The sequence below is a fragment of the Rhea pennata genome, chromosome 7, assembly GCF_028389875.1.
Source record: "Rhea pennata isolate bPtePen1 chromosome 7, bPtePen1.pri, whole genome shotgun sequence".
Classification (NCBI taxonomy): domain Eukaryota; kingdom Metazoa; phylum Chordata; class Aves; order Rheiformes; family Rheidae; genus Rhea; species Rhea pennata.
This window is the reverse complement of record NC_084669.1, coordinates 29,576,782-29,598,672: the sequence shown is the minus strand read 5'-3', so window position 1 is coordinate 29,598,672 and position 21,891 is coordinate 29,576,782. Positions and strand designations below refer to the sequence as shown.

Here is a 21,891-nt window from a genome sequence, read left to right as displayed (position 1 = left end):
AAAGGCCATAATAGTTGCAGTGTTGCTTCCATTTCATTTATCTTTTGTCATCTCCAACTACTTCTGCCTATGCACAATTGCTCCCATCTCCTGCCTCAGACTGCAGCAAACCCTGCTACATTACCTGCCTATTGGTGGTCACAATCTTCAGGGACTTTGGTATCTAGAAAGCCAAAAGATGGGTTGTGTCTTTCCATGCAAGAAGTGTGCAGCTAGATGAAAGCTCTACTTTTCAGACAGTTTGTTAGTACTGGAGCCAAATGGAGCAACAACCAGGGAGTTAGAAACTGGTATCTGAAAATTATGATGTTTCATCTGATATGTAAGGACCTCTCAAATGACCTGGAGGTATTTCTCAATACTCTTCAAACTTTAGTTCCCAGAACCTGGCCCAAGCCCACTTCAGCTCTTCCCTCTTAGACAGGGATAGTTAACTCAACTATCATAATATTTATACTGCAGGTGTCAAAAGCAAGCAAACAGAAATCCAAGCAAACTATGAAGCACTGTTGTCCTGTGAGTGCATCTATGAAGCATTATTTCTACTTGTTATTTTTACACATCGCTCTCCCCTCCACCTCGTCAAAGCTGTGGTATTTGGAAAGCTGTTCCAACCCAGCTCTCCACCTTTCCTTTACAACATTGCAAAGCCAAGAGGGACATAGCTACGGAAATTATTGGAGGGAGGCTCATTTTATTCAAAGTATGCTCAGTTGTTGGCTGTATGTTATTCCAGCTCATCCCACTCTGCCTTTTCTGAATCTCTTCTCATCAGTTAAAATCACAGCTCTTTCCTGGAAGGAGAGGAACACCTTTCTCTCTCTCTTTTTTCTGCAGAAATAAACATGTAGAGATGTAAACATTTCCTGTCAGTGGCAAAGTGGCTGCCTCTGCTCACAATTTTCACTACAACCAAGTAGTTTGCAGAGAGAAGTTGTCCTACCACAGTATCATCCCAGCTTAGGCTGCTGTCAGATTTTAAGGTTTCTAGGTGCAGGACATTCAAACAGGTACAAGAGTTTAGATTAAACGTGAATCAACATCAACCTTCACAGAAAACTTGCACAAACTACCCTGAGTTTTTTTTTTTTAAAAAAGGTCTTGCAATGTTACCATGTTTATTCTCCTTTTTGTGATAGAAACACCACATTAAAGAAAATAAGCATTTCTCATCAAATTGCCTACCCGTGTAAGTAATTCCATACGTACATATTAAGGGATTCAGATAAGCATCCAAACTTTTAAATATGGCAAACCTCCACATTTTTAATATTCAGCCACCATGACTAACCTAATGCAAGTGCCATTTATATTGATGTTTATTCTCTCATTAGCTCCAGCTGGAATGGAATAGGGAAATGACACACATACAGAACATATATATAAATACAATGGCATTGACATGCATGTCATGTAATAGCTATGAAGTTTTTGCAACTCAAATTACATATAAAACAATAAATATTAAAAGATAATGATCAGTTACGAAGAGAAAGAAAAACAGAGTAAAGTATTTCACTTGAAAATATTTTAGTACAGATGATTCCACCATACCTGGATAGTTTAAGGTACTTGCATATTAGAGATATTCGTTAGGTAACTACATTAGCAGTTTACAAACAATTACCTACAAATTACCATGATCTGCAGTAAACTTCTTGCCTCACATTTGTTTCTAACTCACCTTTGTACTCAGAGCACAGAAATAAAGGGGACATTAAGAGATGTGCAACAAAATGCAAAAAGATGACGGGATGATTAACCTTTTATTTTTGAAAGAAGAAAGTGATTATCACACTGGTACTAAAAGGCACTTCTTTCCTGATATCAGAAAATAGGAATATGTATTACTCTTGTTTACTTCTGTTTGTTTGTTTGACTTAGATAATCCAGCCATGCAGAACTGTTCCAGCCTGTCCATAGGTAAGGACAGCTTCAAAAGGAGGCGAGAAACTGAAGAACTGGGAAGCCCTAGAAAGGACAGAAACTAAGTAACAAATACACCAGAGGAAGGCTCTTACTTTGTTTTGAAGTAGAACGCTGCACAAAGCATGCCCACTACCACTATGCCAAAGACGATACAGGAAATAGACAGCACCTGGCGCTGGTACACTTCTTCGCTCTCTGTGAACAGCAAAATTGAGAATTATGAAAGCATCAGAAAACAATACTCGTGAAAAGCGGATTTCAGTGTGTCATGGTTTCAGTAATGGGCAAACATGAAAGATTTTGCGAGATCTGGACTGGCATGATCCTCAACAGAATGGACGCTTCCCTGAACCCCCCGTCTAGATAAGGTTCGCATTGACTCTTAGGAAAGTTTTAGAAAATAGTTCTCAAAGACACTGAAAGACACATAATCATAAATATCTGGAAATTTTAATATTATCTTTTTCTACATGCTGTTTTTCAGCTGTTTAGAAAACCATACTGCTACTGTCAATAGGATAAAGAGCTCCATAACCATGGGGTTTCTCTGGAATCAGGCAAGATCCATCAGAGCTCTCACACGGTCCCACATGACTCAACGTAATTCTTTTTTAGCTACCAGAAAAATATAAGTTTTGATTTGATTGAACAGTGATTACAATCTCATGCTCCCATGTCATTCCCTGTACTCAAAGCTTATGTACAACACAGCACAGTGAAAAAACTAATTCAATTGAGTTGGATGGAATCCAAGGACTGCTATGGTAATTTGCACCAGACATTGCTTTCATGGGAGTTTCTATTTTTTTAAAGTAATTTCCTTGATAAACCTCATCATCTTCCAATTAATCTGAAAACAGGAACAGAATGAAAATAAAAAGAAAAAAAAGCTAACAAAACAAACAAAAAAAACATTCATGACAGCAAGCAGAAGCTGATAAGGCAACTGGAGTTTCACACTCTAAATGTGTGAATTTATCAACAGTTCTTTAAATGTTAGATTTTATTTGGATTATTTCAACTACTTTTCTAGTCCAAAGTGCCAAATTGATTTGTTTTTCTTGAGGTCAGTATCTCCAGACATACAACATAAAAAATGATCTTTTATTATTTTAGGGAGAAAATGTAAACAAGTATGATTATCAAAGCATGGTTTCTTTTCTAGGTTAGAGATCTTCAGTGCAGACCACCATCAATATGAATACCAGCCCCATGAGTCAAGTAGGTAAGTGACTCCAGTCAGAGTCTTAGATTCACAAAAAAGAAAAGTTTGCAAGACAGCAGCAAGGTGAATCTAGGCACGTAACTGAAAGGTCAACACCTAACTAAAACATCAGCAGACCACGCTGGTTTTATTACAACGACTGCAAACTACACACAGGGTCCCAATAGGTACTAATTATTATTTTTTTCCAAGAGTAGACGTACAGAAATTTGGAAGCTTAAACAGTTATCTGTCTCTAGGAGAAGTCGCAGTGTCTTTTCTGTTAATCGTAACCTATTTCAATACGTTACAATACGGTGCTTCAGAACCCACTTCCAAAATAAAAATGTCCTCAACTCCTGTTGACTTTTTTCCTCATCTGAGAGTCTAAAAATACTTTTTCAAATGTCTTTAAGCAAAACAAATAGAGTAACTTACACTTTTTACTTATCTAAAATATAACTGAAAATGTGTAGGTCAATAAAAAATCCTGATAATACTGCAGTAAACCTGATTCCATTAGACTTTCAAGCCCATTTTTCATTGGCCTGTAGAAAATCCAGACCTGTGAGGTAAATTCTCTTTGCTGCTGTACTAAATTTTTTTAGACTAGTTTTTGTAAATCCAGAGGTATGAATCTTCCATTTCCGATACTGCACATAACGGTTTAAGCAAACAACATCTATATTCTTAGTTTGAGATGGACCACGCTGCTGTAGTCAAAGAGCTGTAGAGTTCAACAACTGTTAATGTATTCTGCCTGAATGCTAATCTCAGTTTCTACTGCCTAAGATCTTGCATACCTATGAACTATAGCTTTACTCAGGTATTTTATAAAATTTAAAAAATATATATGATTGGATTAAAAGAAACTGATCTAAGTCAGCTGTGCAAAAAAGGTTTAATTCTGTTTTCCTTTAAGCCTTCATTAAGGACTTTCCTTTTTTCTTCTGTTATTTTTTGAAAACCGGTGGGTTTTGTGCAGCTGTGGTACTTTGTCCTGAATAGCAATCACTACCTTGTTAAAGATGCTTTAAAATATATCTTACCAAGATAAAAGCATTTCAGAGACTGGACAATATTATCTTGCTCAAACAACTACGTGAAGATTTAAGTCTTTTGTATAGCGAACTTAATCCCTCTCACTAGCTTTCAACACATGCTGATCAATGCTTTCTTTTCCTTTTGTTTACTTTATACAGTGCATATTTAGAGAACTGCTTATTGATTAATGTTACCCTATTTTTGGACACTTCTGTTCATCTTTTACCTCCTTTAAATCTTTGTTTATGTATTGGACTCCACTGTTTTTGCCTTCAGCATCTTAAAGTACCATCAGTTAAGTATTTTTTCCATTCTCTAATCCTCCGCACTGGCTTCTTAAAAACCCATTCTTATTGAGAGAAATTTAATCTGCGTCTGCAAACTCTGAAGGTCTTCCCATTTGTTACCTTGATTTAACCATCCCCCTGCCTGTGCACTGCTCTAAGCGCGTACGGCACCGCTGAGATCCGCCCCAGCTGAGGGGAGCTGAGGAGGCCCTTGCAAGCAAACAAATCCCTCCGGGATAAGCCAGAGCGCTGCAGCTGCATCCCGCAGGGCACGTCTGGGCTCACAGAACAGAGCTTGCCATTCAAAGTGTAAGAAAGAACCGAAAATCCTTCTCCGTATTTGAAGATGTGCAGCAATCTCTGCACACGTGTGTTTACGCTCTGGAAGAAACTTTCCAAGGTAATATAAAGAGTCTCTTGTTATTCACATACATTCCTTGTGAAAAAAATCACCTTAATTACAGTCTAACAAAATAAATATCCTGAGCAGAGGACTTCTCAGTTAATGAGAAGCCAAGAAAACTTATCAGCTAAAAAACCAGAATATGAACTGATGTGGATATCCCTGGATAATCCAGCTAATGAGGGGAGACTACAGAACAAATTCCACCAGGAATTCAAATTGCACAAGAGACATAACCTTTACTAACAAAAATATAACCGCAGAATATCGGCCTGAAAGAAAAGAGTAAAACATTTAGATCAAGACTGTTTTATTTAATGAAAATTATGGAATGAATGAACTTCCCAAAACACAGAGACAGGACAAACTCACATGGGACATCAAGCTTCACGAAAGGTTGAGTCCCAACAGGCAAATCCTACCATGCAAATTCACCATGTGCACCATTGCACTTCGATCCCTTTTTATTTATACTACTGACTCTTTCTTACCTTCATTCCTGCAGCAAACTTCTCATGATTTGATTACTCATTTTTTTGCAGCTTATCTGACACACTTACTAACATTACAAAATAGTGCTTCCAGTGACCCATGGAAACAAACTTTCTCCCAAACCCTTTAAGGGCATATGCACTACTTCATGTAAAGTATCATGTTTTATTCTAATTGTCAGGTATCTTTATTAGTCATTGAATTTTCTTCCTTCAGCTTTTGTCTTTATTTTGACTGGATGGAATTTCATTTTTAAAAGAGTTCCAAACACTTAGGTTCACAAATTAGAAACAGAAGATTGTATCCAGTATTACCTACAAAAGGACAAAGTCAAGGTTAAGAGAGCAGATTCACTTCTTGGACTAGAATCAGACCAAGCTAACTTCTATTGGCAAAAGTTCATACAGCATTTAAGTGTTTCAGTAGTGATTCTCTCTTGGGAAGAGTTGTACAACTCTGATTGTAATGGGGATTAAAAAAATACATTTTCTTGTCCTCATGGAAAGTCTGCAGTACAATGACCTTAATGAAAGTAAAGAGAACTAGGTTTTGTCTATCATAATTATATGATAATTTCATGATACTATACATTGTTTGACTATTGATATTCTATACTAGTGAGATAATTTTCTGTTTAAGGAAAAGGCAGAAGAGGAAAGGATAAGTGTTTAACTTGTTTGAATGACCTATTTTTGAGTATTTGATTCTACAGTTTTAAGGCTGCGTTAGCACTAGTTTTGTATGGAATATTAAATATGAAGCAATGAATTAAGTATAATGTTAAAGACTCATCATGAAAAAGTGATGCAAATGCCTAAACCTGAGCCCTCCACTTTTTTTTTGTCTCATTCTGTCTGCAAAAAGGAAAAGAGATGGGCAAATTTTATATACGAGTATCAAAAATACACTTACAATTGGAATGAACGTATCCGTATTCTCAGCACCCATGGAAAGTGCCACTGTTATGATTCAGTGTTTTGATAAACATTTTTAAACAGCAAGGCAGTAATTCTGAAAGTAAATTAATTTAAAATTTGGTTTCCTACAAAACAATCGTTTCCTTCGAGCTGCAGGCAACTTCAGAATCGTGTCAACTCTAACCAGCACTCACAGCTAACAACCATTCAAAGCCTTAGTTGAGCACTTTCGGTGCAACAAATTTATTAAATCTCAGGCTTGAAGTAGCTCCATAAGAAGCTAAGGGATGAGAGGTAGCTTTCACCTTTTAAAGAAAATGTCTTGAGGAGTTTTTACGCATTGCCAATTTATGACTAAGACAAGGCAATTCTATTAGGAACTTTATCTATTTTCATTTTATTTCCAAGATTGATGATGTCATTCATTTATCAGCAAAATGCATTACCTAAGTCTCACCTGCTGCTGCTGTGCATGTGTGTGTATTCTTTTTTGAAAGATTCAAATCCGTTTATAATGGCAATTTCAAGTTTCTTAAATAAAGATCTACTGTCACTGAAGCAAAAGACCCTCACCTAGTAAACAGAGCGGTCCTAGCAGAAGTCAAACACCATCATTTTTTTGTCATTTTTGAAACAATTTGAATATGAAAGCTTTAAGTTGAGTTTGCTAAGTATGTAAGAGAAACAGAAAGAGAAGGCTGCTCCTCTCCCTGCCCCAAGCTAACTTCCCGTCAGCATGGAGGGCAAAAACGTTCACTGGGCAGTGCTGGCTGCCTAGGGGACAAAATCTTAAGCAGTATTTTAGCCAATGGGCACTGAAAAAAGGGTAAATCTGTCTAATCTGTAAGGTTCTGACAGCAGTCTCTGCCTGAGCGACTGCCTGCATTTTTGCTGATGTATGAAAGGGAAAAGCCCTAGGGAGCACCTTCAAGGAACAGGAGCCCTGAAGAGAGAAACTTCTTGGTATCTGGTAGACAGAAAAGCAACAGGATGAAAGGCCTGAAACATTTAATTTTCATTTTATATTAGATCACTTTTGAGGGCATTTATACAAAAAACACCCACATCAGCTAGCTGAAGAAATGGTAATAAGGTATGAAAGTCTGAATAAACCAACTATATCCAAAGGAGATAACGTCTTGCCCTAATCTAATGTGAAAACTTGCAGCTTTGAGATCCAAAAAAGAAACAAACACACGAACAACCTCCCCCCCCCCATATTTAAGATCTAATGAAGTTTTTCCTGGGTAGTAAGGATTGTGCATGGCCTCATATGCTTTGGCATTCCTGCACCAGAGCAGAAATTGAGAAAGAAAATGAACAGCTCTCGGCAGACAGGAATGGGGAAGCCACTGGCATTTGCAACGAAACAGCGTCCCTTTTCCCAGAGACAGTATTACACCTGAAATGGAAGGGGATGGGAGCCCACAGACCACGGTTTTTGTCACCTCCCATTGCTTGGTGCAGACTAAGTGCTGACTGAGAGTAATATTTAAGTCATGAAACCAAATCTAAGAGATGTAATTGTAACTCAGTGAACCATCAGCACTGCATCGTAGGCAGTATTCCACTTACTAGTTTCTGAAGAGAGGAAGCTCTAGCTTACTATCTGCCTGTGTTACCACAAACGAAGACAAAAAAGATATTGGGCATAAGAGCAGGGGAGAGAGATCTTAATTTTTGGCTGCTTCTTGACACCTTCCCTTCATCTTCCCTCACTGATTTTGTTATCTTTCCTTCCCTTTGCTCTTTTTTATTACAAATCTTAGAACCAAACACTGTCTTGCACTTTTTAAATGTCTTCCCTGCAATCGTTTTTTCTCTATCAGCAGCATGAAAAATCTTCCAAAGTGAAACTTCCATTCAGCTTTCATTCTTCTTGTAATACCACCTTTTACTTCTGCGAAGTCCACGTTCACAGGGGCTCAGCTGGGCCTTCCAGCTCCCCTAAGGCTTTGACTTTACACTGGTAAATGGAGAAAGCAGAAGGAAGGATATTCAGACACAAGCTTCCTGAATGAGTTATTTTAGAGAATATTATGGTTTCTTAAGATATGGAGTTTGTATTAGCCCCTACGTACGTGTACACACACACACACACACACACACACACACACATATAGAGAGAGACTGGCTAATCCAAAGTCCGTAAGCGCAACGCACACTGGATCAGATGCATCATTGCTCTCTAAAGTAATTTTCTGTATCACTCAATACCGACAATTTCTGAGATGTTTATTATGTAAAAATATTATGGCTTTATAAAGCAATAACACTGTTTAATTCTGGCTTAGTATTTGGATAATTCCTTAGCTCTGACCATGGCTAACATCTAATACAATAATGCCTGCACTTCCTAGCTGATATTTTATTTGCTGTCAAAGCTTGCATTGATATTACCAACACAGCCCTATCACTGAAATTTGGCCTTTTATATTCTGTATCTTGCTCATTTGCTAATATTGAACATTTCACTCAAATTTTGAGCTAATATAAAAAATGCCAAAGTTATATTTGACAGTTATTGTTCATAGTTACACTGTCACAAGCTGCCATTAAGTCAAGCAATATCAGACTTAAATGCTGCCTCTGTTTTGACTGTTGCTGTTTTAACCAGTGTACTTTGGTAAAATATTTTACAAAATTACAGCGCTAGCAGTGACAAGAGAGCCAGAGAAGATGATCGTTAATAACCGAAGCCGTTTTTGCCCTTCCTGCGGCACTGCAGCAGAAGCCCGGCGTTCCCGCGGGGAAGGGCCCGGGGGGGGGGGGGGGGGGGGAGGGAGACGACAAGGCCGGACCCAGCCACGGCGGCGGGAGCGAGGGACGCTGCGCCGCGACTGGCGTCCAGCCTACGCTGGCAGCGAGGAAAGCAAGCCCGGTGACCCCGGGCAGCTCTGCCCCCTTTGGTGCCCCAGAGGCAGGTCGCCAGCGTGAGGGACAGCACGTCCAGGTGTTCGCGCCGGGAGGCAACCGCGCCCCGGCCCCCAGGAAAGCCGCGCCGGGCGCTCCCGCGCCAGCGCCTGGCCGCCCGCGGCCGCGGCCGCGCCGGAGGCTGCCGAGACCGCAGCGCTCCAGCGTCAGCTTGTGCGCGCCCAGCTGCCGGGGCGGCTGCAGTGCCAGCTGGACTAGATTCCCGCGGCTTACAAGGGTGAAGAGGGGATTAAAGTCTTTAGCAACTGCCATCCTGCAGGACATCAGTAATCCACTCCAACTGTGTTCCAAGTTAAAAGGAAGCTCAAAAAATACTTCAGGAGACAGTTTCCCAGTTCAGGCAGCTCCTCCTCCTGCCTTCCCAACTTACACAAATGCTCAATACACAGTTCAGTCTCTCTATGTGACTGCATTTAGGTGAGTTTTAAACACCGTTGTGATTCAAAACTCAAAGAAGGGATGTGAACGTATGCTTAAAGGTAAGCATGTACATAAATACAAACACATTTTTTACCAATAGATTTTTAGATTTCAAAATCCATTACTCAGCAGATTCTTTCACAAGTCAACCATACATAAGCATCAGAAAAACCCTCATAAACTTGCCATTTCAAAAAGATGCACGGTTACCTAAAATCACACAGTGTGACACAACTGCCAATCTACAGAGGCAATAAAAAATAATTTCAATAAAAACAAAAATAATTTCAGAATGAAGTTAAAGTTACTCATTCAAAATAGAATAAAACAAACAAAATAAGAAACGTTCCCTGGTCCTGAGGAGGTTATTGAGAAGCCAGAGCCAGCAGTGCATAGCAAGAGGACAAGAGACAACAGACAGTATGTTAAACAAGGCAGGTCCCTCCCGCATATAAGGAAGAACTTCGTCAACGCGAGGACAGTCAAGCAGCAGACCAGGCTGCCCAGAGAGGTTGTGTAGTCTCTGTTTTTGGCAACATGCAGCTGGATGAAGCCCTGGGCAACCTGGCCTGATCTCAGAGCAAACCCTGCTTGGAGCAGCAGGTTGCCCAGGGACCTCCCGAGGGCCCTTCCAACCCAAATTACTCTACGACCCTTTGAAAGGGAGCAGCTTGCCACACATCACTGCGCGGCACGCTGAAGGACATATTACACCAGTGTCAAACGCTGCCAGGTGAACTCTGCCCAGTAGTGCAAGAAACAAGCATTTCTCTGCCGAATGCCTGGGTGCTGTCATGTCTGTAGCAACACTGGCAGCACAGGGACAGCATGCCAGCTTTTGATGTGCTTTATAATGCTTCTGCTTAGGGTAAAAGTCATTTTTATCTGAAAATTGCAGATGGAAGTGCTATGCCAGAAGTAAGTACTACCTGAGCATTAAACTCACTGCACTAGCCAGTCATGGCAAAGTGCTTCCAACTCACTCGATGCACCCATCCTTTCTGTACCCCTCAGCTTCATGTCTTTCAAAAATATTCCTATTGTTTTCTGCAGCAGTCGTAGAATCACAGAATCAGTAAGGTTGGCAGGGACCTCTGGAGATCATCTAGTCCAACCTCCCTGCTCAGCAGAGTCACCTAGAGCACGTTAGACAGGGTTACATCCAGGCGGGCCTTGAAGATCTCCAGAGAAGGACTCCAGAGAGGAGGAAGGAGTCACGATGGACAGCTCATGACTGCAGGTCCAAAAGGGGGCTGAGCCTTGAACAAACATTGCTCTAATACCGCCGCTCTGAGCACAGCTTAAGGCGACGATCAAGCAGACTTGGAGAGGCTGCACAGAACTCCATGAGCGAGGACAGCTGAGCCGCATGCAGCAACCTGGCTTAGTCAGGTCTCTCTGTGACCTATTCTGCTATTCCACCCCGGTGAGACAGGTATTTCCAAAAGCCGAGCTAAAGTCTTAGGTAACAGAGGAAACACTTCCAAGGGAAGTGGTAGGTGACAGCTGCTGCCTTGCCAAAGCACAAAAGTAAATGGGGAAAGAAAGCAAGGGAGTAGTGGGGACTGCAGAAGACAGTGCCATTAACACAGCTTCATGCAACGGAGTAACTGTGAGAGTTCCTGGAGACCCTTTTTCAAGTGCAACTGAAGTTTCTCACACAAAAAAAGACTCCCTTTCTGACTGACCTGCTGCATATGACTTTGTAAGTCACTGTTCTGCCACGTAAATACGAAGTTTCTCTTGTTTAGAAAGTTACTCACCTTCCTATTTTCTTCAGCAGCTTTATATAGTTATCATTAATTCTCCCACCAATCATCTTTAATTGCAATATTATCAAAAAAACAGATGGACAATCCCTGCATGTCCTAATTGTCTTTTGAACTTTGCCATCAGACATTGCTAAAGCCAAGAGCAATGCACTCTCTTCCCGGGTTGCTCTTTGCACATCCTCTTTGCCTAGTAGAATTTGTTTTGCCTCTTTGAGTAGCAATAGTGATCATATTCTTTCAGATGGCCATTCCTTACCTACCGTCTTAATGGGAAATATATCTACTCTAAAACGTCATCAGAAAACACATGATTCATCAAGCTGCCAACATACCACCACATCAAATAGAAAAAGGTACAAAGTGAAAATAAATACATTTAGATTGATTAGATTGGTAGATTGATCTAAATTACTGGAACAGGCTCTAAAACAGCCTTCCAACAGCAGCTTGCAGAGGTGGGGCCTTTTAGAGGTGAAATTTGATCAAATAACATGTGAACAGCTGAGAACTAGACTCCCCTGCAGCCCTGAACCCCAACCCCACCTCTTTTCACTTTGTAGTTTTGATTAGGCCTTTCATTGCATTACAATTTCCACATTATTAATACTCATTTTTTGAGTTGGAAACAAATATTTAAGTGGCGTTTTATGTGAATTCACCTAGGAAATTCACTTTCTGAGACTCTTGTGCAGAGTAGAGCGAGAATCACTAGAAATGGTGGGACAGACTGTGGTCTGCTTTGCGATGCGCAAGAGAGATTTCACTCAACACTCTGAATCATACTGGTGTAAAACAAGATCGGAAAATGTATGACATGTGAGAGTGTGTATGTTGCCTGGGGCAAGTTCCATCATTCACATGTGAGCTTCTCTCTTGCATTTTCTTGTAATTGTTTCTTAGTGAACCGATTATCTATGTCCAGGCACTAGGACTTGGAACATCAAGTGTTCCAATAAAGTAGAATCAGACCTTATAAAATACAGAAGAGAAAATCAGCTCTCAGTTGTGTGTCCCAATTATGCAAAGCCTTCACTAATCATGCCTCGACTAGGTAATGCCAAGCATCAGCTCGTTAGCAATGTTTTCACAGAAGCAGACCCAGTAGTAGAAGAAAGCAAGTGTTTTCCCAGGTGAAGACTTGTGAACCCTATACCACGACACTTTGAAAGAGTCCTGGGAATGCTGACCATGATGCTCCCTGAACAGATTGCCTATTTGCCATTATCTGAGTTTCCTACTCCATGCCTTACCCCAGCCATCTCTTACTGAAAAAATATACTGAGTAATTGCTTCAACAACAAGAGGGGTTTTTTAAAAAAATATTTTTTCACAAAATATTGTGTTTATATTGTAGGTATAAGATCAGCTAATTTCCATAACTTTACACACCAAGGAGTTCTGACCTATGACATTTTAATTTATACAGAGAATCATAATGGACTCCTTCATCAGCTGCTGTGGATTCCTTCAAATTCATCAAGTCCTTGAGGTCATTTATGAGATACTGAACTTCAGTAAGTGACTATGCCTAAATGTCCATTTCTGCTTCACTGAATTCACAAGCATGAGCCAGTCAATGGGAAATAATTTATGGATAACTCCTGTGCCTGCAATATATTCATGGCTTACTATAAGTTTTCCTAACTCCATATTTTTATAAAGATTAGTAAATTTTATCCTATCCTATGAATAATATAGAAATAATCCAAACCCAGAAACCTAAACATTTTAAATCATCATTCATAAAATTCCATCTGTGCAATCCATTTGCAATTATATCCAGCCCAATTGCAAAATACTCTGAAAGCCAAACTTCCTCCTGGCAGGCTGCCTCACATTATGATATATACCTTCCACTAAAACCCACAAATACAAATCACCCTATATATTAGCCAGGACATCTCATGTATTTGCTAAGAAAAACCTGAGTAAGCAGTAAATCAAAATCTTCTATCATGATGTTTCATTAAAAAATTGTTTCTCTGAAAAAAATCTTATGTTAAAAAAATATGTAAAAGTGGGCTCCATTTTAAACCTTAGAAAAATGTAAAAATGTACTTAAAAGAATCAAATTATTTCTATTTTTATAAATAGACCTATCATGAAGAGGGGTGTGTGTGTGTGTATATATATATATATATAAATTTGTAAATATAATTTAAAAATTCTATGAAATACTCAAAGCACTGATGAAATAGGACAGTTAGATAACAGCTACTTAAATTAGTAGGAAACTTCCCTCCTACTTGAGATGGGTTTTGATTAATTAATGCCTACTGTTAGTAACATAATTGCTCTAACGTGTTAAAATTACCTAGGAAAAACAAAAATTTGAGTAACCAAGGCCAAATCATTAAGACAACAGTAATCATTTAAAAAATATAACATACATGAAACAATCCCCTCTCTTTCAAAAAGGTCTGTAAATGGGATGCAGACATGTTATTCACCGATTCTTCTCACCTAAGTCCTTCTCATGGAAGGACTGATGTTTTTAAAGATAAAGAAGCTTTCTTTTTCCCTCCCAGAAAAGTCCTTAAGTTTTATTCTTCAGGAAAAGAAAAGAAAAAAAAATCTGAAAACAAGGCTGTCATCATTTTTGTCAGAGAAGAACCACGATCCAAAGCTACAAAGCAACCATCAAACATTTCAGATGCTTCTGAAGGCACTGTCTGTGGAAAACCAATTTCCAAAATGGCATTAGTAACATCCAGTAGCACTGAGATGCATGAAACTCTTACACAAGAGGTCAAAATTTTCTCTGGATCAAAGCCCATCCTTCTACTGCTTTACAAGTTGGCTCACTATCAGGGAAGTATTTCAGAGTGCTGAGGGGAGAGAGAACAGCTACATCATGCAACCAAACACACCAGGACACTCTAGAAGTATAAGTTTAGCTGAATCCTATTACTACTTCAATCATCTTGTTTAATTTCTTCTAGTCTGCGTGTTGCAATTACACATGCATGCCAGGATTTTCCCCCCAGGCCTCCTCAACAGTTGAAGAAAATTCAAATCTTGCTAATTAATCTTTAATAGGAAATGGGTTAAAATTGACAGAACAGACTTATGGGAGGTTAGGTACAAGTGATATAAAGCCCTCTCCTATGAATAATGCAACAGACACATCCAAGATAAAGAAAAGATGTTCTCAAGGTTTTAAATCCTGTCTAGAGGGGTTTGGCTTTTCCTCTCCCCTCTTTTCCCCTCTCTCTCTTTTTTTTTTTTTTTTTTTATTACACTTACAGAGTTTAAGAATAAAAAAATCTTAAAATAAGCAATTGGAGAAGCAGGTAAGCATATGCCCTAATTTGGAGGATTAGCTGGGATGAGGTTGAAATGATTAAAGCTAGGAAGGAGGGGGCAGAGGATTGTGGGAAGGGGAAGAAATCTGGAAAACTTGCTTTCTCAGAGCTTTCCCAACACATACTGGCCTCTTCCTAGGATGCTGAAATGTGTCCGATTTTTCTCTTGCATACGTGTGTATCACGTTGCTCCCAATGAACGCAGGCATGACGAATACGATCCGGGTACCTATTAGTCTGTCTTTAGAAGCACCCAGGACAGCCGGACATTTCCAGCAGCATTAACAGGCACACGTACGCACCTCTCCTGCTCTGCCAGCGTCTCTGCTGGGTGCTGGTGCCCCTCCGCACCCTGCCCGCTCCAGCAGCTCGCTGCCCCTGCCCACGAGCCCCTGCCGTCCCGCTCACCCTCGCTTCTGCTCCAGTCTCCTCTGTTTTCCTTCCTCCATGTTTCCTCTATTTTCTCCTGGAGTTTTTGGCAGGCTCCTCCTTTCCTTCTCAATTTCTGCCTCCAGTCTCTTTCTTGCTTCTATCCCCCTCCATCCCAGGCTTCTAATCCTCTCCTTAGACCTGTGAAGGCGCAGACATAGAGCTATTCCTTAGTTCCTGGGCACGTGGACCTCCGAGATCTGCCCTCCACCAGCGCTGCTCACCTGGAATGGAAACACTGATCCTGTGTGGATCTGCACACAGGAGTTGTTGATGAAATCATACACCCCATATGTTTCTGTGAAATAAAGAAAACGCATCATATTTCCTCGGCAAAGTAAGTTTCCTGGCTGTACCTACTGCACCGATTCGCATTCTTGTTCGCGTAGTGCTAACGTTTGATAAACTTTACGTAGCTCTTAAATTCCATGAATATACACCTTATTTAAGGCAAAATCACTGTCATCCAAGCTACCATTTGGCAAACCAAAAGGAAGTAAATGACATTTCTTATAGCCTCATAGTCAATATGCTACCATTACACCATTACATTGGCTATATACAAGATGAGGAAATCAAACAGCAGAGAGATTAACAGCAAATTTTTGTAACATTTTGTTACAACAATATAGCAATCAGAAAAAAAGTATGCCTGAACAAAAATCCTTAAAAACCTTGAAGTAAAGGCAAAAGTATCTATCTCACTTTACTACCTTAAACTGAGGATAATAAAGAAGAAACCTTTTCCCGAGCGTCTGAATCAGCTAGCATTTGGTCCCTTTGGTCACTCTGCCTGCTGTTCCAGCTCCACTTGGAAACAAAGTCTTTGGCTGTCACACAAACCTGAGGATACCGGACTTCTCTGCATGCCCCTCACTCAGAGGTGGATGAAGGTTCACTCCTCAGTTCCAGGCACTTTGCCTACTGCAGCCTGACGGTCTCCTTCACATGGTCCCTGCCCTCCCATAGCTCATACTCTTCCTCAAGGGTTGTCCCATGAGCTCTTCCCCTGTAATGCTGTCCTCCGAATTTCCACAAGAAAATCCTTATCTGAGAGCCTGAAGCTATTGTAGCCAAAGCCCTTGGGGATTTCCAGATGAACAGCAAGACCTAGGACTTGACTTCTGCTCGTCGGGGATCCAGCCAGGGGTGAAGGGTCTGCATGGTGCTATGCTGGCAGTGGCTGCAGCTCATCTACTAAACAGTGCTATTGCCTTGCGCAGGCTGCTAAATTTAAGCAATCGTCTTCACTTGTGTTGCAAATAAAGAAACCAAACGGAACCCACCTGCTTCCCCCCCACCACACAAACAGGTATTTCCAGTTGAGGTTTCTCATGTAACCACAGAAGTATAGACGGCACAAGCAGCACGTGCTACGACTGTGTTCAGTGTCCAGCTTTACAGGTTCTGTCACCAGCTGACCACTTGTACCATTACACCCCCATTTCCTTCTGGCCAGTACTTTTCATGTGATCAGTGCCTGTCCTCTGCACAAACGTTTCCATTAATGAGAAACATTTTTTTTTTTTACTTTCTACTTATTATAAAGTAGCACCTCTCAATTTTCTGTACGTGAACAAATGGTTCACGTTTTTAATCACTCACTTAAACAAATTGCTATTCATCCAGCTTTCACACTGTAACAGAGTAACTCAATGTTCCTCACACTTTCAGCATCCCCTGCCTGCATCCATGGTACAGATTATACACACACACACACACACACAGATATATCTATCTATCTATCTATATGTATATATATACACACACACACACAGGTAATGTCCAGGAAAGGAACTAGTCCAGAAATATTTAGAAGAGCCTAGGACACTTGAGTTCAAGCTGACTTCCACATGGGGCATCCAAGCTTATTTTGGAGGAAATATGTGCTTCTGAAAACCCCATACGGGGAGCCCACAAAAACAGTCCCTAATTTGAATTCACGGCATATCTCTCTCTAAGCCAAACCCCCGATTTCTCTGTTACCATCCATTGTCTGTGTTACAAAAAACATTTTATGAAGATCAGTTGCCGTAACTTCTAATGCAAGAACTCTTCTTTGAAGTTCAAGTTTCAGGTTCCAGGTAATCATTTTCTACGTATTTAAGCACTCACCAAAATGTTTCTGCTTACTTTGCAGCAAGTTGGAGTCTCAGCTCACAAGAAAATTAGAACATTTACGATTTCAATATGGCCCAGAGAACTTTATTTTTAGTTTAGGTTTATTTTAATTAACTACCATTGATAAATTCTATTTACTAGACATTTAAAATTTTGTCCCTCAAGTGACCAGTATACGATCTAATTCCAGTGAAGAACTGTGATGGCGGGAGAATGCTGTTATTAATAAAATCTCTTAAAAAAATGCCATTTGCTCCTCCCTAAGAGACACAATCTACCCCTTTGATACTATAAAATCAGATGCTGCAGAAGCATTCAGCAATGCAACCAAATACATTTTTTTGTAAAATAGCATGAAATAAAAGTTTCTTACATATTCAAAAATATTCAGACACAAAATGAGGGAAAAGTATTTTATCTTAATCAAATAGCCTGCTGTCAGCAATAGCTCTGCTATTTAGCAAGTCAGGAATCTGGAATGAATGAAGAAAAAATATATATATATGAATAAATTCAATCCTAATTAATTCTTCCACCTCAGCCAAACTCTATCCTGCTAAATTTTCTCTAGTGAAACATTTCAAGTCATGAGCAATTTTAGATAGCATCATTCAAAAAAAAAAAAAAAAAAAAAAAAAAAAGGCTTCTAAGCACTGCTCACTGGACCACTGAAAAACCTTGTATGTTCTGAAAAGATTTCTCTCCAGAGATAAACACAGCATCAAAAGCAAACATTTCTGAAATATATGGCCATGCAATAGAAGACAGGTTATGAAGGAAACTTTTTTTTTTCTTTTTTTTTCACCTAAATTGTAGCAAGTCTTATCAGGCAATAAAACACAGAGCTGTTTAAGTGAACTGCCAAGGGAACAGAATTTTAGACAAACACCACACTAAGGGCATCAGGCTTTGTCGCTCTGTTACTTCAACATATTGATTACAACATAAAACGTAACAATTACTGCGCTCCATCCTGGTAATATATTTAATGCTCTTTTGAAATTGGAAAAGAATTTGTATGAGTTTTTTATATTTTATATTTTATATATTTTAAAAAAAGGTTGATTAACTCAAATTGTCTCCACATACTCGACCAAACTAAGAAATGAATTAGCTTCAGTTGTATTCATCCCATTTTGTTTTCCCAGTGAAGATCCACTGCTCTGATGCCTGCAGAAATGGCTTTCTAGAACTGCAAGTATTTGTAGTAAATTTTAATTTTTCATTTAGATTTCTGAGAGACATACCTTTCATATGCAATACAACGGAACATGGTGCATACTGTTTGCAAAGCCAAAGTGCAGAGAAATCCTGCAGGATTCCTTTTAGGAAACTGAGAAGCAACCGAGTGAAGCACACAAAACCTGTTCTTTGAAGCGGGGACCAGATAAAAGTCTATCCCAACACCTCTTCCTGCAGTAGGTTTCTATAACTGCCAAGTGCAAGTCTGTTTATGTCACATGCACATAAATACTTTAATAGCAAGTTGGGATTCCTCTGTAAAGCACAGAGATAAATCCACACTCCCTTTGGCCTAGGATACAGGTCCTAAAAATGATTCCCATCACAGCGCTGATACTCCATCCTGAACACGGTTAGAAGGAAAATCATGTGGCGAGTATGGAAATTTCAGCTCGCAGTTTAAGGAGCACTGCTTTTTCCTGAGGACCGCAGTTCAGAAGTAGTAGTTAGACAGGATTCAGTACTGCTTCATTTGCCACATATCTCTGTGCCCTCTGATTACACAGCTTTTGAGTACAGATCAATGCCGATTTAAGAAAGAGAGGAGTACAAATGAATGTAAGTAACTGAGCCCCTCAATCCCCTGTGATTCGTCTTTTTTTTTTTTCTTTTGAGTGCAGTATCACACCTGTGCAAAAATTGAAATATATAAACACTAACTGAATCCAGAAGTAACATTGCCTTATTTGCACATCCACTGCTCAGGTCCTGGGTAGAATTTAGATGCTGAACTGATCACAGTTCCTAAGATAAACTGCCATAAAACTGTTCAGGAAATGAGACATTTGTTTGACTTATTTGTTCTAACAATGCTTGCAGGCTACTTAGCTTCAGAAAATAGAACAAGTCCTATCAGGTAACCAAGAGTCATGTCAAAATTCAGTAGTCTTTCCTTTATTTTCAAATTAAGACCAACTACAAAGACATTAACCAAACTACAGCTGTTCTAGTGGCAGCTGAATAATCCATGTTTGCCATAGTTGCATTGCAATGTGTATGGTAGATGTGAAGGTGTAACAGCTGTTAACAGCTGTCTCATCGTATAAAACTGGTTTTGTTTCATCAGGAAAATCCCAGCATCTTCCTCAACTGAATTCTCTCCTGGCCTCTTATTTATTTACTTATTTTCCCTGTTTACTAAGATCTTGTTCTGCATGTGGATTCAATCAGAAGTTTAAAACCACACACATCATGGAATATGTTATTTTCCTTTTTACGGGGAGGTGCCTAGAGCATTTTAAAGCTATTACAAAGGTGGGATTCCCTCATGTGCTGCCAAGGACTGTACTTACAGCTTTTACACTCATCTAACTGGAAAACAGAAATTGCATAAACAGCACAATCAGCTGCATCCGATCAATCCAGTTCAGATGTTTCAAACACAGCTCACTGAGTTTTATCTAAGAACTAACTATTTGTAATAGTAGTGCTATAATAGAGTAATCAAGAATTTTTGCTCAAAAAAAAAAAGCATAAAAAGTTAGGTAAAGTGTATCTACAGAATGTTTGCTCAGCTGTTGTTAGCACCACCAGCAATTTGGATGTGCATCAACTGCAACTGAGCTTAAGTCAAACTGAATTGACAAATGCTTCTGCCTCTAATAGCTAAACAATAAATAAAAGACCCCAAGATCTTCAGTTTATTGGTGCTTTTCAGTAACCTTCAGGCTAGCTGGATCTGCACTAATTTTCACAACAATGTATGTCTGACAAAGATCATAACAATATTTGAAGCCCTGATGAAAGGGCCAGTGATGAGAGTCAAAAAACAGAACTAGTATTTATGTGATGTGCTGTTGTCCCAACCTATATTTTCAGGAAAAAAAATTATAAAGCCAACAGCCTCCTCCTCAACCTTCCCAGAAAAATGAAGATCTCAAATTTCAATCAAGGCTTCAAACAAACACACACACACTTATGGAAGTATTTAGCCCTCCACTTAATATGAGATTATCCAAGGAGACTAACAAACACTTCAGTTGCATTTTGGTTCAAATTATGTAGCTAATTTACTTTGTGCTTCGTTGTTAACTCCTGTTCATGAGCAGGCACAGTAGTATGGATACAGAACAGCAGTAAGAAGCAGATTTCCTATTTTGCATTACATGTTTTTTCACCAGTAAATGAGTCTGGGGCCAGACCAACACTGCTTTCACTTACACCTGCGCTGAAGTGCCCGACACGGATGTTTTTAACAAACACTAAGACATAGTTCCCAGGGAGACCAGCGGGTGGTGGGTGGTTACAGCCTCTAAGACGCGAATGGAAGAAGCTCAACTCAGCAACAGACAGTTCCAAACTCTGCAACAAGATTTTAAATTATGTATCAATTCCCCTTCATATCCAGTCTGGTTCCAGCCATCGTGGTTCACTATTTCCTTCACAAAGCAAACCCGTTCTCTCATACTGTTTACATGAATAAATAAAAGCAGCCTAAGTCTGACTACACTTATCAAAGCCACAGACCTTTTTCATAGATGTACTGTTCCAAAGTCTGGATCGGATTTCTTGCATGCTGAATAAAAGAATAACTGACGGGAAATAGAGAAATAAAATATTAAAGTGAACTGCAGGTACTGTAAGGCCACCACTACATCCATTTGATGCTATATACTAAACTCTCCCCTAAATTTCCCCTCTGCATATAAACAAAAGCCACATCCAAAGTATTTTTTTTTTTTTTTTTAAAGGAGCAAAAGTGCCTTTTCTAGAGCCTTTATTTTCTTAAGTAGCTTTGAGATACAAGTCAGAACAATTCAGTTCAGGTAGATTCCTATCAAAGAACATACCTGTTGCTTTAGCATGGCAATTCAGAGTATAATTTAGGGCCAAGCAAAGATTAGTAGGAGAAAAAGATAAATATTCATGATTAGTAGATTTGTGAATCTTGATTAAACATGAAGGTACTTAAAAAACATTTATCCTGGCAAATAATAAACTGCCTTTACATTTGCAGATTAACCAGGCTGAATGTTTCAGAAGTTTCTTTTCAGAGAAAACTGCTACTTGTCTAACTTAAGCATTCTGTATGCAACCCTTATTATACATACATATTTACTATATGACATTTCAGAGAGACCCTGGCACCATAACTCAAGACAGAAAAAGTCTACGTCACTTAACTTCATATGTGTTTCTTTTCTTTAGCTTGCTACTGCAGCTAAGTCCCAGAGGGTGGGAGCTGCTGTGGCTGCGGTCAGCAATCGTAGCAGCCCTTTCGGAGCCCTCAGAAGCACGTATAATACCTTTGGCGAAAGCACGCTGCATGACAAAAAAGAAAGGAGCATCATAGTAAATTTGAAACGGTAGCAAAGAATATTCTGAAGCAAGTTGCTCCAGCAAGTTCCTAAATTTGCTCTTCTCTAAAGCCAGTCATTTTCTGCTCAGAAGGT

General features: G+C 39.5%; 1 protein-coding gene across 3 annotated transcripts in view; it reads right to left on the bottom strand.

Annotated features, from left to right (window-relative positions):
• Positions 1–21,891, bottom strand: part of NRG3 (neuregulin 3) — a 402,761-nt gene that overhangs the window by 28,550 nt on the left and 352,320 nt on the right. For all 3 annotated transcript variants that reach the window (XM_062580115.1, XM_062580117.1, XM_062580116.1), the window contains exon 5: positions 2,022–2,124. In XM_062580115.1, coding sequence (XP_062436099.1) covers positions 2,022–2,124 — 103 coding nt within the window. The remainder of the gene's footprint in view (positions 1–2,021; positions 2,125–21,891) is intronic.